Here is a 14,200-nt window from a genome sequence, read left to right on the forward strand (position 1 = left end):
CTCTGCCTTTTGGTTAGTTTGTATAAAGGTTTGTCTATCTTATTTTCTGGAAGAACCAACTCTTTGTCTCATTGATTCTTTGTATTGTTTTCTTTGTTTCTATTTTGTTGATTTCAGCAACAATTTGATTATTTCCTGCCATCTAGTTCTCTTAGGTGAGTTTGTTTCTTTTTGTTTAATTTCCCCCTTTTATTTCTTCCTTGACCCATTGATGTTTCAGGTGAGCATTGTTTAATTTTCATGTATATTTTTTCCCAACCTTTTACTCTGAGAGAATATCTGTCTTTGGGGTTGAGATGTGTTTTTTGTATGCAGAAGAGGGATGGATTCTGTTTTCGTATCCAATCTGTTAGCCTGTGCTTTTTTATGGGTGAGTTGAGTCCATTTACATTAAGGGATATTAATGACCAGTGGTTGCTGTCTCCTGTTCATTTGGTTTTCTTCGTTCGTGATGTTAATTTGTGCATTATTTTCTTCTTTGGATTTTGCTGTTATGAGATCATCAATTGTCTATGTTTTTGTTGGTGTAGCCATCATCCTTGGGTTGGAGTTTTCCTTTTAGTATTTTGTGTAGGGCTGGGTTTGTGGCTAAGTATTGGTGAAATCTAGATCTGTCATGGAATATCTTGTTTTGTCCTTCTGTGGTGATTGACAGTTTTGCTGGGTATAGTAGTCTGGGATGGCATCCGTTGTCTCTTAACGTCTGCATAATGTTTGACCACGACCTTCTGGCTTTCATTGTCTCCACTGAGAAGTCAGGTGTAATTCTGATAGGTCGACCTTTATATGTTACTTGGCCTTTTTCCTTTGTAGCTCTTAATATTCTTTCTTTACTCTGTATGTTTAGTGTTTTGTGTTTTATTATGTGGCGAGAGGACTCTTTTTTTTTTTTTGGATCCAGTCTATTTAGTGTTCTGTAAGCTTCTTTTATCTTCATGGGCATATCTTTCTTTAGGTAGGGAAAGTTTTCTTCTATGATTTTGTAAAATAAATTTTCTGTGCCTTTGAGTTAAACTTCTATACCTATTATTCTAACATTTGGCCTTTTTATGTTATCCCATATTTCATGGGTATTTTGGGTTAAACATTGTTAGATTTAATGCCTATTTCCTCTATTTTATCTTCAGTGCTTGAGATTCTCTCTTCCATTTCTTGCATTCTGCTGTTCATGCTTGCATTTGTGGTTCCTGATCTTTTTCTCATGATTTCTGTTTCTATAATTTCTTCGGCTTGTGTTTTCTTTATTGTTTCTATCTCAGTATTCAGGTCCTGAATAGTTTCTTTCGTACGTTTGAGTTCTTTTTCTTGCTTTTCTTTTAAGTGATTTGTTATTATCTTCCAACTTTTGTTTGATTTTTTTCCTTCATTTTTTTAAGGAAATTTCTCATTTCATCTTTAAGAATTTCAAACATTCTCTTGAGGTCATTTTGTAGATCATTTTCTTCTGGTTCATCCATATTTGGTTGTTCAGGTCTTACTTTTGTTGGGTCTTTAGGTTTTACTGGTATTGTGTTGCTCTTTGTGGTGTAGCATGTGTTTGATCTTACCTTTTCTACTCATCTTTTCCTCTTGGTGTGGTTGTTGCTGTCTGAGATTCTGTTGAATAATCTTCTAGGTGCCAGTGAATCCAAAGCTCAGATGGTTGTTCCTCTTGGTACACTCAGTGTCACAGTTCTGGTTACCCCGTTGGTTATTCCTGTTCCTCGAGATAGCTCAATGTTCCTGTTCTTTGGTCTGCTCCATTGGAGTTTGCTGTTTCAGGCGTACTTTGGCCTAGGCTGCTGACTTTGATCTTTTCCTGTAAATCTTGGTCTGGATCCCCTCCTGCAGAAGTCCCTGGCTTGGAGTTGGACCTGTTCTGGTGGAGATCGCTGACTCTGGATCTGGTTGCTGGTTCAATTGTGATCCTCCCATGTCCCAGGACTGGGTTTGCTCCTGGCTTCTGCTCCTGGTGGAGCTTGTTTCCTCTGGCTCTCTCTGACCTAGGAGTCTCCCCTAATTGTATCTTGTAACTGAATAAAAAATAGTAAATTCTGTATCATCTGGTATAAATTCAGCGATTTCAAAATGCAGAACAGCCCTGCATATTGTGAATCAGTAACTATGCTGAGAAGTTCTTTAAAATCCCTTAGTACTATGAGGATAGCATATAATTCTTTATGAAAGCAATAGAAATTAAATTAAGACAGTGCTTTTAACTTTTGAGGAAACTTGTACCCCCTTGTTGAGATTTTGATACAGGCCCCTCACAGACCACTTTCAAATTATAGCAAGCTACCCCATGGCCTCCTTAAGCCTTGTTTTTCAGTTTTGGTGTGCTTGAGATTATGTGAAACATGAGTTTTGTCAGAGGTGAGCTCAAGGTTTGTAAGGACTTGTATCCGCACTGAACAAATCTCTATGCTGTTTGTTTGCCCTAAAACAGTCAGAAAAGGGTGTGTTTTCCCACAGCACCAGGCAAAAGCTAGAGAAGGCAAAAGGGTGGGGGTTGTAGCTTTTGCTGGGAATCAAGTAGTGGTTGTCAAGTTTAGAATTAGAAGTAGATTAGGCTGGTGCCAAAGCATGTGGTTATGATTAAGCTCCTGCTTGAGAACTTTTCTACTTTTTTGATTTAGGAGGGTATAACATAATTTATTATGTGAGCTTTAGTAAATTAATATTATTTTAGTTAAAATGGTTGCCAAGGGGCTGGGGGGGGGGTGTGTGGCTCATGCCTTTAATCCTAGCACCTGAGAAGCAGAGGCAGGGGAATCTTTGTGAGTTCAAGGCCAGCCTGGTCTATTAGAGCTAGTTCAAGGACAGTCTTCAAAGCTACAGAGAAACCCTGTCTCGAAAAACCAAAAATAGAAATAAAGTGTTGCCAAGGGAAAGGCAACAAGGCACTTCTTCTCTGTCTCTCTCTCTCCCCCTCTCTCTACATCTCTTTCTCTCTCTCTGACAGTTGTGTTATGCTGCCCAAACAGGCCTTGAACTCTAGATCTGTCTCGCCCAACCTCCTGAGTTGAACTTAAGTTTTAGTTCCAATAATAAAATAATAATAATGAAGCATTGGGAAGCTGTTTCCTCTGAACCAGGGCTTTTCATCCAGGGCTGGCTGATCCTTCATTGGGTGGTGGTGGAGGGTCCTGTTCATACTTCATTTCAGCATACATAACCCCCACTCATAACATGCCAGCAATGGTCCTTTACCTTCCCAGTGTGACAATAACAGCCCTCTAGAGACTGCCACATGCCCTCAGGGCATTTGTAGTGAAAACCAGAGCCCTGAACCAAACCTTACACTATGTACACAGTTGCATGCTCTGCCTACCTGCCTCTGAGAAGATGCTGCTGGTGACTGGGTGCTGCTAAAGGTGCGTGGGATGACATGAGTTAGCCCAGCCTTTGTGGTGACAGAAGAGAGCTAGATCTCTAAACCTCCACATGTGCCCACACTAAACATGTAGATATAAGAAAGTCTTTTAAATATATGAATACTAAGATTAGTTTTATGAACTAGCAGGTTAAGTTCCAGTCACAAGGTTAAGTTAGAAAAGTCTATTTCCCTTTGTTGTATGATCAAGGTCCAGGAATCAGTTTTTTGTTATTAGAAAGATTTTGTTTAGTATGTATGGATATTTGTGCATGCATGTATGTGCGCATGACTTATGCATGTGCACACTGCATGATGTGGAGGTCAGAGGACAACTTGAAGGTTTTTTCTCTTCTAATATGTGTTTCCTGGGGATCAAATTTGGTTGCCAGGTTTGGTAGCAGGCACCTTTATCTCATAAACCATCTCACCAGACCTAGGCTACAGATCTTGATCAGAGATTGTGCAAGCCAACACATCTGTTTCTTTTTAAGTTTATTTTGTGTTTATGGATATTTTACCCTCATGCTCGCCTGTGTACATTGTACATGTAGTGATTTCAGAGGCCAGAAGTAGGCGTCAGATCTTTATGACTGTAGTCTTAAACAGTTGTTCGCTGCTATGTGGGTGCTGGGAACTGATAAACAGTTGTTCGCTGCTATGTGGGTGCTGGGAACTGAACCCAGGTCCTCTGCAAGAGCTACAGTGCTCTCCATAGATAGGCCATGTATCCTCCAGCGTATCTGTTTGTCATTTTAAAATTGTTTTGAGTCAGGTTCGCGTGGTACTTTGGTACTCATAGTGGTCCTCTTTTCTCAGCTTCAAAGGGTGGGCCATATCTAGTTTTGTTTATGTGATTTTAAATAAAGAAATATATATTCATATACACATTAAATATATTTTACATGTAATATATGATACATATTGTTGTTATATGTGTTGTTTATTCATTTTATAAAATGTGTATGGCTGTTTTGCCTGTGCACCATGTGTGTGCCTGATGCACCATGTATGTTCAGAAGAGGGCATCAGATCCCTGGAACTGGAGCCATAGACAGTTGTGAGCTACAATATGGGTGCTTGGAGTCCAGGTTCTCGGCAAGAGCTATAAATGTTCTGTTTTTGTTTTTTTGTTTCCATTTTTGTTTTTGAGGGGCAGGTGTTGTTTCAAGACAGGATTTCTCTGTAGCTTTGTGGCTTGTCCTAGAACTCACTCTCTGTAGACCAGATTGGCCTTGAACTCACCTGTTTCTGCCTCCCAAGTGCTGGGTTAAACACATCCACCACCACTGCCCAGTGCTATAAGTGATCTTAATCACTGGGCTAGCCCATATGTCATTTTAAAATTAAAGAATATGTCAAAATTCCTAAGAAAACAAACAGATTGGTTTGTTTGCTGCAAAATAATAAATATATCTATATTTTATAAAAAAGAATATTTTTTTAGGTGATTCCAATATGGATCCCAGGTTAGCTTAACCCTTCTACCCCAGCCTGGGCTAGGGTTCCGTTGTAGGAGGGAATTCCCTGCAAGCGAGAGGCTTATGTTACGCTGCATGATAGGGAAAGGAAGACGATGCGATAGAAATGTGCACCTGAGAGTGATGCATGGCTGCGCTGTTAAGGCATGCAAGTTTGATTGAGCCTGTTGTTGCCTGTTAGGGGTTCAGTTTCTGTGGTGTCTCCTTTGTGACCTCAGTCCTGCTCTGAGCGGTCATATGCTGATCCCAGATTGTCATGTGTCTAGTTAGGGTTTCTATTGCTGTGAAGAGACACCATCATGACAGAAAAAAAAAAATCTCTGTTTTGTTTTGGTATTTTGAGACAGGGTTTCTCTGTAGCTTTGGAGCCTGTCCTGGAATTAGCTCTGTACTTTGAACTTTTTTTTTTTTTCTGGCTTTGAACTCACAGAGATCCTACTGCCTCTGCCTCCCGAGTGCTGGGATTAAAGGCATGCACTACCACTGTCTGGCGATGACAAAAAATTTTACAAGGAAAACATTTCATTGGGGCTGGCTTACAGTTTCAGAGTTTAGTCCAATATCATCATGGCAGGAAGCATGGTGGTGTTCAGGCAGGCAAGGTGCTGGAGAAGGAGCTTTGAGAGTTCTATATCTTAATCTGCAGGCAAAGCTTGAACATAAGAGACCTCAAAACCTACTTCTACAGTGACATGCTTCATCCAGTAAGGCCTTACCTACTCCAGCAAGGTCACACTTCTTAATAGTGCCATTCCCTGTGGGCCCAGTATTCAAATGAGTCTGGGGTTGGGTTTGGGGCATAGTCTTGTTCTAACCACCACACATGTAATCTTCACTTTGCAGGAACTCTGGTTTCTTTTTTCAGAAAGCTATACCGAATGACAGTGGTTGGCTTGAACTTTATTCCTGTATTTCTGCATATGACTTCTTAATAATACCTTTATTTTGGGGTGTGCTGGGACGCAGGCCCATTAAGCACATGCTCTACCACAGAGCCCTTAAATTGGTTTTTAGATGTGTAATAGTTTGTGCTTTTAAAGATAATCTTAGCCCCCTCCCTCCCTTTTTTTAATCAAAGGTTTGCGGTATCTTCAGAGTCTAAACCTTGAGCGTGTTGTGCTGAGCCAGCTGAACCCTTTGAAGATCTGCCTCCCATCAGTGGTTAATTTTTTTGCTGCCATCACAAAGTGAGTCCTTTGTATTTCCTTTATGGCTATTTAGAAAGTCAAGGGGTGGAACTGTTCTGTCTGCCACGTGCTCTGGCACTGAGTACATTCCAGCACATTTTGAGAGCAGCACGCACAAGGAAACCACAGGCTCTGTTAGTATCCCAGCACACTAGGAGTCCAGAGTGGCCTGGGCACTCTGAAGTACACACAAGTGCTCATCCAGGGAAGTGTACAGCATCCTGGAGGGGTTGATAGTTAAAGTGGGGCTCTCAAGACGTACTTGGCAACAGTAAAAGGTTTCTGAATGCACAACAAAAAAAATGAATTCAGAATCAAACTAATGGATCTGAGGTGTTCCTGAAAGTGCATGCACATGATCACAGAGCTCTGCACTGCCCACGTCCTTCCTCACCAGACACCGGCTCAGACCACAACCACAGATGCATGTTCAGTGTAATGGAAAGCAAAGGCTCAGTTCTTCCCTACCATCATTCTTCAGCATAGAAATATGGAATCAGTGTATCTTTGGTTTGTGTTGTGCTACCATGTTTGATTTTCATTGATGCTGACTTGAATTTCATGTTTTCATCATTAAGTGAATTTTCTCTTTGAGAACAACACTGCTATCAGCGAGCCCAGTTCCTTCCACCCTGGACTGAGATTAAAAGTATACTCTGCACCTGGTTGTGTTTTTGTTGTTGTTTTTTTGAGACAGGGTTCTCAGAGTGGCCTTGTCAGTCCTGGAACTTGTTCTATAGACCAGGCTGGTCTTGAATGCATCGAGAGATTTGCCTGCCTCTGCCTCCCAAGTGCTGGGATTAAAGGCGTGCGTCACTACACCCGGGTACACCTGCCTTTTTGTTTTTGTTTTTGTGTGTTTTGTTGTTATTTTGAGACAGGGGCTCACTAGTAGCCCTGACTGTCCTGGAACTCACCATTTATACCTGGCTGGCCTCAAACTCACGGAGATCTTCCTGATTCTGCTGGAGATAAAGATGTGTGCCGCCGTGCCTTGTAGTACTTGACTTTTTTTTTTTATTAACTTTATTTTTATGTGTATGAATATTTTGCCTACATGTATGTCAGCAGCACCTTTGCGCCTGGTGCCACAGACTCCGTTAGAGAGGTCTGATCTTGTAAGACTGGAGTCTCAGACAGTTGTGAGTCACCATATAGATGCTGGAAATCAAACCTGCTTTCTTCTGGAAGAAAAGCCAGTGCTGAATTGCTGAGCCATTACCTAAACTTCTTTTTTAAAATATAGACTCTGTGAATGGCTTAGGCTCTTACACTTTGCTGAATTATATTCACCAGCCCCAATTTAAAAAGTAATCATAAACTTTCCATAATGCTTTCTCTGGGAAGTCACAGTTGGCTGAAAATGAGCTTGCAGGATGTGATATGGCTTAGTGGTAGATATGCTTGAATACATGAAGCCCTGCACTGCAAAAAAGAAAACAAAAAGGAGCCGGGCAGTGGTGGCACATGCCTTTAATCCCAGCACTCGGGAGGCAGAGGCAGGAGGATCTCTGGGAGTTCTAGGCCAGCCTGGTCTACAAGAGCTAGTGCCAGGACAGGCTCCAAAGCTACGGAGAAACCCTGTCTTGAAAAACTTAAAAAAAAAAAAAAAAAAGAAAACAAAAAGGAAAACATTCTAATCATCTTAGAACTTGGGAAACTAAGGCCAGAGAATCAAGAGTTTGTGGTCAGTCTGCTACATGGTGAAAACTTGTTTGAGGACATAAAAGGAAGAAATGGGGAAGAAGAGGAACATAGCTGTGTGTGCCTCATGCCTGTAATCCTAATACTTGGGAGGCTGAGGCGGGAAGATTGCTAAGGTTACAGGATGAGACCATGTCAGAAAAAAAAAAGCTCTAGTCAAAGTCCTCCAATAAAGTTCAGAATACCTCCACTGGCATCTGCTCTTGGCCCCCAGTAAACAGCGAGTCATTTTTTTTTCATGAGTCCTAATTCTTGTTGAAAACAGAAAATAGATATCTTCCTGTTGTGCTGAGCATGCTAGCTTTTCATAGTACTCATTAATCACAGGCCTGTTCTGTATTCTGTTTCCTTCCTCCTCAGCAGATGTGCAAAGACCAGGCCAAGAGTGCTCACCCTAAGTGCGCCAGTTCTTATTGCCCTCATTGTACCTAGCAGTGTCTGCATTTATGTTTCATCTGCCTTGTTGTGTGTCCCACAGTAAGTACCAGCTTGTGTTCTGCTACACCATCATGGAGAGGAACAACCGCCAGATGCTCCCTGTTATTAGAAGTACAGCTGGTGGAGACTCTGTGCAGACCTGCACCAACCCACTGGACACTTTTTTTCCCTTTGACCCTTGTATGCTTAAGAGGTAGGTCCTCACAGTTGACACTGTGGGACATGTACTTTGCCCAAGGCTGGGATTGAGAGTTGCTTTGTCCTAGGTGGACTTCCTGACTGTTAATTTGGCTAATTGTGAATGCAGGATTGTCAAAGACTCACTGCTTCACAAGCACACCAGGGCTATGCTTATATTTTCTTAAGCCTGGGGGGGGGGGGTACCAAGTCTTTTTCTTTTTTGTTTTTCTTTAAATTGATCAGTTTAAGTGAATTAGGCTGGGGCTGGGTGAATCAAAGTTCTGAGATGGAGAGGGTGCTGTCAGCTTGGCCATCTAGTTGCCTGTCGATAATTCTATTTCCTTTAAAGACCAAATCCCATCTCACTGCCTGTGATTTATCTAGATGGGTTGGTCTGGAAAACCACTAAGCCATTCTTGGTGTTTGTATATTTTTGCTAACTGAATAGTTTAATTTTTATTTTGAAAGTATTTTTATTTTAAAGTTTGTTTGTTGTAGGCAGAGGTTTCTGTCCTGTCCAGTCCCGCAATAAACACTCAGAGACTATATTATTTGCAATACTGTTTGGCCAATAGCTTAAGTGTATTTCTGGCTAACTCTCATATTTTAAATTGCGCATTTCTAGTAATCTGTGTATTGCCATGTGGTTGTGGCTTGCCAGCAAGGTTCCTGTGCCTCTGTCTCCTGTGGGTGGCTACATGGCACATCTCTGACTCCACCTACTCTCTCTCTATATCTTCCAACCTGGCTATGTTCTCTTAAGCCATTGGCTAAAAGCAGCTTCTTTATTAATCAATAAAAGCAACATATATACAGAAGGACATCCCACTCCAGTTTGTGTTTGTTTATGAGTGTTTTGCCTGCATTGTGTATCATGTGCTTGCCTCATGCTTGCGGAGATTGAAGAGGTGGGTACTCTTAATATATCAAGATGGCTGATGTCATCTGAGTTGGTTTTTTAGATTTAATGTTTAGCAGATTTCTGTAGGAGTTCCAGAATATCAGTCTGTTTGTACATGTGATAAAGTGTCAGTCACTGAGTGAGCCAGAGACACTTTTCCTTGGAATCTTAGAAGATAAATTAGTCTCCCTAATAGATGAACCTCAGGACTCACAGTTTTCTTGTCAACTATAGTCTTTACTTCCTGCTTTTGGTGGACCCTAGCGTCCAATCACCAAGGAGGAGGAGTCGCCCCAAGAGACCATCTCTCACATCACAGCTGATGTAAAAGCATGAGGATTTTATTAATTCTATCTTGACAGGGTCTTCCAGCAATTGGGAGGCTAGAAGACCCTGAATGTCTGGTACAGGCTATTTTTAAAGAGAAAAACCACAGAAGGAAGGGGTGCCTGGGGGTTGTTCTTTAACTATTATAATTGGCTTATTCAAAAGGGCTATTACCAATAATTGGCTGGAGAGTGGTTGCCAGATCAGATGAAGTAAGGGAAAACATCTGAGGGTCACTTTGCCCCTTTCCCAGGGCCTAAGTCAAAACATCAGTAACTGAGTCAACACCTAAGGGTTATCTTGCCCCCCCTATTCAGTAACTGAGTTCTATTTGGAGAACATTCACAAGGACTCAGGGAGATGATGGAATGTTCCCAACATTTCAGTATGTGTGTGGGCAATTGTTAGGTCCTTGGTTCCCAGGGAGAAGGGGGGAACATTACTGCTGAGACTGAGAGTTGTCAGGAATGGCTTCAGAATTATTTTAAAGTTCTACTCTCTGGGGGATGTAAATCTGAGAAAAGAGCTTAGGTGTTGGGGTTTCTGGCTACTCATTTACTTTAAAATATCATTCTGTTGCAGGTCAAAGAAATTTATTGATCCCATCTATCAGATTTGGGAAGACATGAGTGCTGAAGAGCTACAAGAGTTTAAGAAACCCACTGAAAAGGTGAATTTGTGATGGGGAACCTGATGAAAGTCTCCTGGAGTCACAGGCCACAGTAAAACACTGTAAACCATACGTCATTCCAAGCCCAGGTTATGTTTTTAGTAACAGGGAGGATTTGTGAGTTCTGTTTCATTTATTTCTTTCATGGGGGTTTCATGAATTCTGAGCACTTCCTTCCCTTGATGAGTGCTGTTTGCCACTTGGCAATTCTTCTTTTTATGTGTTTGTATATATGTGTGTGAGATAAGGTGTGTGCATGTTTGTGGAAACCAGAAGTCAGACTTTGGTGTTGGGCCTTAGTCTATAAGACAGGGTCCTTCATTGGCTTGAGTTTGCCAAGTAGGCCCGTCTGGCCAGCCCAGGGAAACCGCCTAGCTCTGCCTCCTCCAAGGCCAAGGTCCCGTGTGTACATTGTACCTTGCTTGGTTGTTTATTCTTCCACTTATTAATTTAATTAATTTAATTTTGGTTTTCAGGACAGGCTTTCTCTTTGTAGCCCTGTCTTGGGAACTTGTAGACTAGGCTGTCCTTGAACTCAGGGAGATCCTCTTACCTCTGTCTCCTGAGTGCTGGGATTAAAGGCATGAGTCACCATGCCCTGGTATATTTCTATTTTTATTATTTGTTTTGGTTTTTTGGGGACAAGGTGTCTTTGTGTCACCATGTCTGTCCTGGAACTCATTCTGAAGACCAGACTAGCCTGCCTCTGCCTCCCAAGTGTTCTGGGGATTGAAGGTAAAGCTTCATGCTTGTTCAGTGACTGTGCTGTTTTACCAGCCCAAGTCTCCTCGTCTTCTAAATAATCAGGCTCTGTCTGTAAGGACTTTGGGAGGTATAAGCTGTTTGGAAATAAGCTTGTGGTTTAGTGGTGGAGCTCATCATGGGTTCCCACCCTAGCACTGCAAAGCTAGGTTTTGTTGATCGGCTCACACTTGTTGTCTTTGTTGTTTTTCAAGGCAGGGCTTTACTGTAGCTTTGGAGCTTGTCTTGGAACTCGCTCTATAGACCAGGCTGGCTTCGAACTGACAGAGACCCATCTGTCTCTGCCTCCCGAGTGCTGGGATTAAAGGCGTGCGCCACAGGTGCTCAGGCCAGAGGATGAAGAGTTTTGAGGCCTGTCTGCTACATGGTGAGACTTTGTCTGAGTATACAAGGAGGAGCTGAGAATAGCTAGCTGTACCTGTAATCCCGGTACTTGGGAGACTGGCGTTGGAGGATTGCTGAGGCTACAGAATGAAACCCTATCTAAAACACAAACAATGTGATCCTCACAGAGCTTCACTGCCCCATCTGTTTGCTCAGTAGCCACCAAGTACAAATGCCACTCGGCTCATTTAAAGTCTGCTCCTGTTTTGGGATCCTCAGGAATACACAGACTTGGTCATTCCTCAAGCTTCCTGATGTGGAGCCCGCATAGTCCTACCTAGCACAGCCTGTGGGTTGTGACTGGTTCACGACCCCATTGGGAGTGACCTTGTGAGGTGAGGTGACCCTTTCACAGGGGTACCTTAGTCTATCAGAAAACACAGATATTTATATTATGACTCCATAGCAGTATCAAAATTAGTTATGAAATAGCAACGAAAATAATTTTATGCTGTGGGGTCACCACAGCATGTTTGCAAGGGTTGAGGCATTAAGAAGGTTGAGAACCACTGTTGTAGAGGACATGAGTGATGCTGCTGTCTGTAGCACTCTGACTTCCTCCTCCAGCATCATCATGGACTCACTGAGCTGTGGGCTTTCACTGCCTTAGGACATGCCCCTCAGACTAGACTTGTAGCTGTTTTTGTTTCCCCATGCTAGGGTTTCTTTTTACTTTTGGGGATGGAGTCTGCTCCCTGTTTACTGACTAAGTAAGTTCTCTGCCTCAGGAAAGGAATTCTTAAGCTTTTCATTAATTTTTTTTTTTTTTAAAGGGTCCTGGAGAGATGGGTCATCTCAGCTAAGGCGTTTATTTAGGTTCTTCCAGAGGACCTGGGTTCAATTCTGCACACCGACCTAGCAGCTCACAACTGTCTGTAACTCTAGTTCTAGAGGATCAGACACACTCTTCTGACCTCAGGCAAAATACTCATATACATAAAATAAAATAGAGCCAGCATGGTGGTGTACACCTTTATTGCCAGCACCTAGGAGGCAGAGGGAAGAGAATCTCTGTGAGTTTGAGGCCAGCTTATTTTACAAAGGGAGTTCAAGGACAGTCAGGACTAGAGAGACACTGTCTTGAAAGGCTGAAGAACAGTGTTTTCAAAAAAAATGTGCGTGTACGTCTGTACATACACCAAGTCATTGGACAACTTGGGGTTTGGTTCGTTCTTTCACACGTTGGTCTAAACCCAGGTTACCAGACTTGGGAATAAGCACCTCTTCCTACTGCGCCATCCAGAAGCCCATGAAGACTTTTCAGACTAACGTCATGTCCTCACCACTCTTCTCTACACAGGAGCTAGTAGAGGACGAAGACGATGACTTTTTGAAAGGTGAAGTGCCCCAGAGCGATGCAGTGATCGGCCTTACCCCGAGCTCCTTTGACAGCCACTTGCGAAGTCCTTCCAGCAGCTTGGGCTCCCCACCTGTGCTGTATATGCCAGACCAGTCCCCTCTCATCTCCAGGATCTGTGATTGAGCTGAACTGTTCTCCCCAGGGCCCTGAGCCCCACCATGGACACCACATTGGGCTAGTCTGTGCCTTGTATATCCAACTTCCATGTTGGACTTGGGCCAGTGTCTGAAGATACCCAGACAGGGTGTGTTGGCAGTTTGCTCCTTATGGACAGAAGGAAAGACCAAGTATCATGTGAAATATTTCACAGTGGGCATAGCAGTAAGTGCTGATGCTTCAAGTGTTGGCTTAATGTGGAGAATCTGCCTGCAACCTCCTGATGGAGCTGCTGAATGCTTGCTAGTGTCAGCCGTATCCCAGCAGATGACCTTTTAACAGGTTTCTTTTTGTCAGAGACACAGTCACATGACTTTGTGGGTCTTGTTTTGGTGAGAAATCTTCAGGATCAGCCCTGCCTGTAAATACCCTAGACACTGCCTGTAGTGGTGTAATGGTTTCCTTCTGACTAGAAGGGTATTTGTGGTTGGGTATAGAGGGAAAGCGAGGCAGGGGTGAAGTGCTGAGAGTTTAGGCTGCTTTCACCAGGGCAACACAAAGCATTGCAGAGGGCAAAGAAGCCGGGGGAAAGAGGCTTCAGAGAAGCAGGAAACGGCACTGGTGCAGGAGAGTGGATCCGACCTGAACACAGGTGCGTCAGCTGTACCTCGAACTGACCAAGCAGCTTGGGGGTCTGAACCAGTTTAATAACTGTAGAGCATGGACTCAGCCTGGAGAGCTGCTCTCATCCCAAGCAGCAGGTCTGCTTTGTAGCAGGCGTGTGCAAGGACTTCAGAGGTGTCTGTCGCTGGGATCCTTACATGTAAACCTTGTATTTGTGAAAATGGCCCTTTAAGTATATTTAATTTTTTTTTGCCACTTGTACTTATTTAAAGGCAGCAATATTTTCTTGGTCACACCATTTTTAATGGAATTTCTCTCATGTCATTGAGGGCTTTAATAAAGGTTGCCCACCACGGTCCCGTGATTGGTGTGTTTGAATCTTAGCCTCCTGCTCCATTAAAAGGGGGTGGGATGGGCTAGAACCAAATGGGCAGTGGTTAGTTTGTTCCTGTGGTTGGATCAAGCCCATGAAAGCACTTTAACGAAATTCTGTGCTATCTGGGCATTGTGGTACACCTATAATTTTAGCACTCGGGAGGCTGAAGTAGGAGTATTTTAAGTTAAAGCTAGTCATAGATATATTTTAAAAAAGCCAGACATCTATGGAAGAAAGTGAAGTCTCCTTGTAGCGGGGGAATTTCTTTTTGGTACTGAGGAAGGGAACCCTGCAGGGTCTTAGACTCACACCTATCCTGAGGTGAGAAGAGTTGGCAAGCGTTACAGCTGTGTCCTTG

At 42.8% G+C, this 14,200-nt stretch overlaps 1 protein-coding gene across 3 annotated transcripts in view; it reads left to right on the top strand.

Moving 5' to 3' along the window:
* Rrn3 (RRN3 homolog, RNA polymerase I transcription factor) overlaps positions 1–13,822 on the top strand; it is a 51,190-nt gene extending 37,368 nt beyond the window's left edge. For 2 of the 3 annotated variants that reach the window (XM_050125817.1, XM_050125818.1), the window contains 4 exons: positions 5,912–6,020; positions 8,203–8,355; positions 10,153–10,240; positions 12,687–13,822. In XM_050125817.1, coding sequence (XP_049981774.1) covers positions 5,912–6,020; positions 8,203–8,355; positions 10,153–10,240; positions 12,687–12,869 — 533 coding nt within the window. In that variant the 3' untranslated portion in view covers positions 12,870–13,822. Of the gene's footprint in view, positions 1–5,911; positions 6,021–8,202; positions 8,356–10,152; positions 10,241–11,196; positions 11,370–12,686 lie in introns of all 3 variants that reach the window. The other variant, XR_007589224.1, reaches the window with a different exon arrangement.
* The last annotated feature ends 378 nt before the right edge of the window (positions 13,823–14,200 follow it).

The sequence above is a fragment of the Alexandromys fortis genome, unplaced genomic scaffold (genome assembly GCF_014885135.2).
Source record: "Alexandromys fortis isolate MF-2015 unplaced genomic scaffold, M_Fortis_MF-2015_v1.1 scaffold_238, whole genome shotgun sequence".
Lineage (NCBI taxonomy): Eukaryota > Metazoa > Chordata > Mammalia > Rodentia > Cricetidae > Alexandromys > Alexandromys fortis.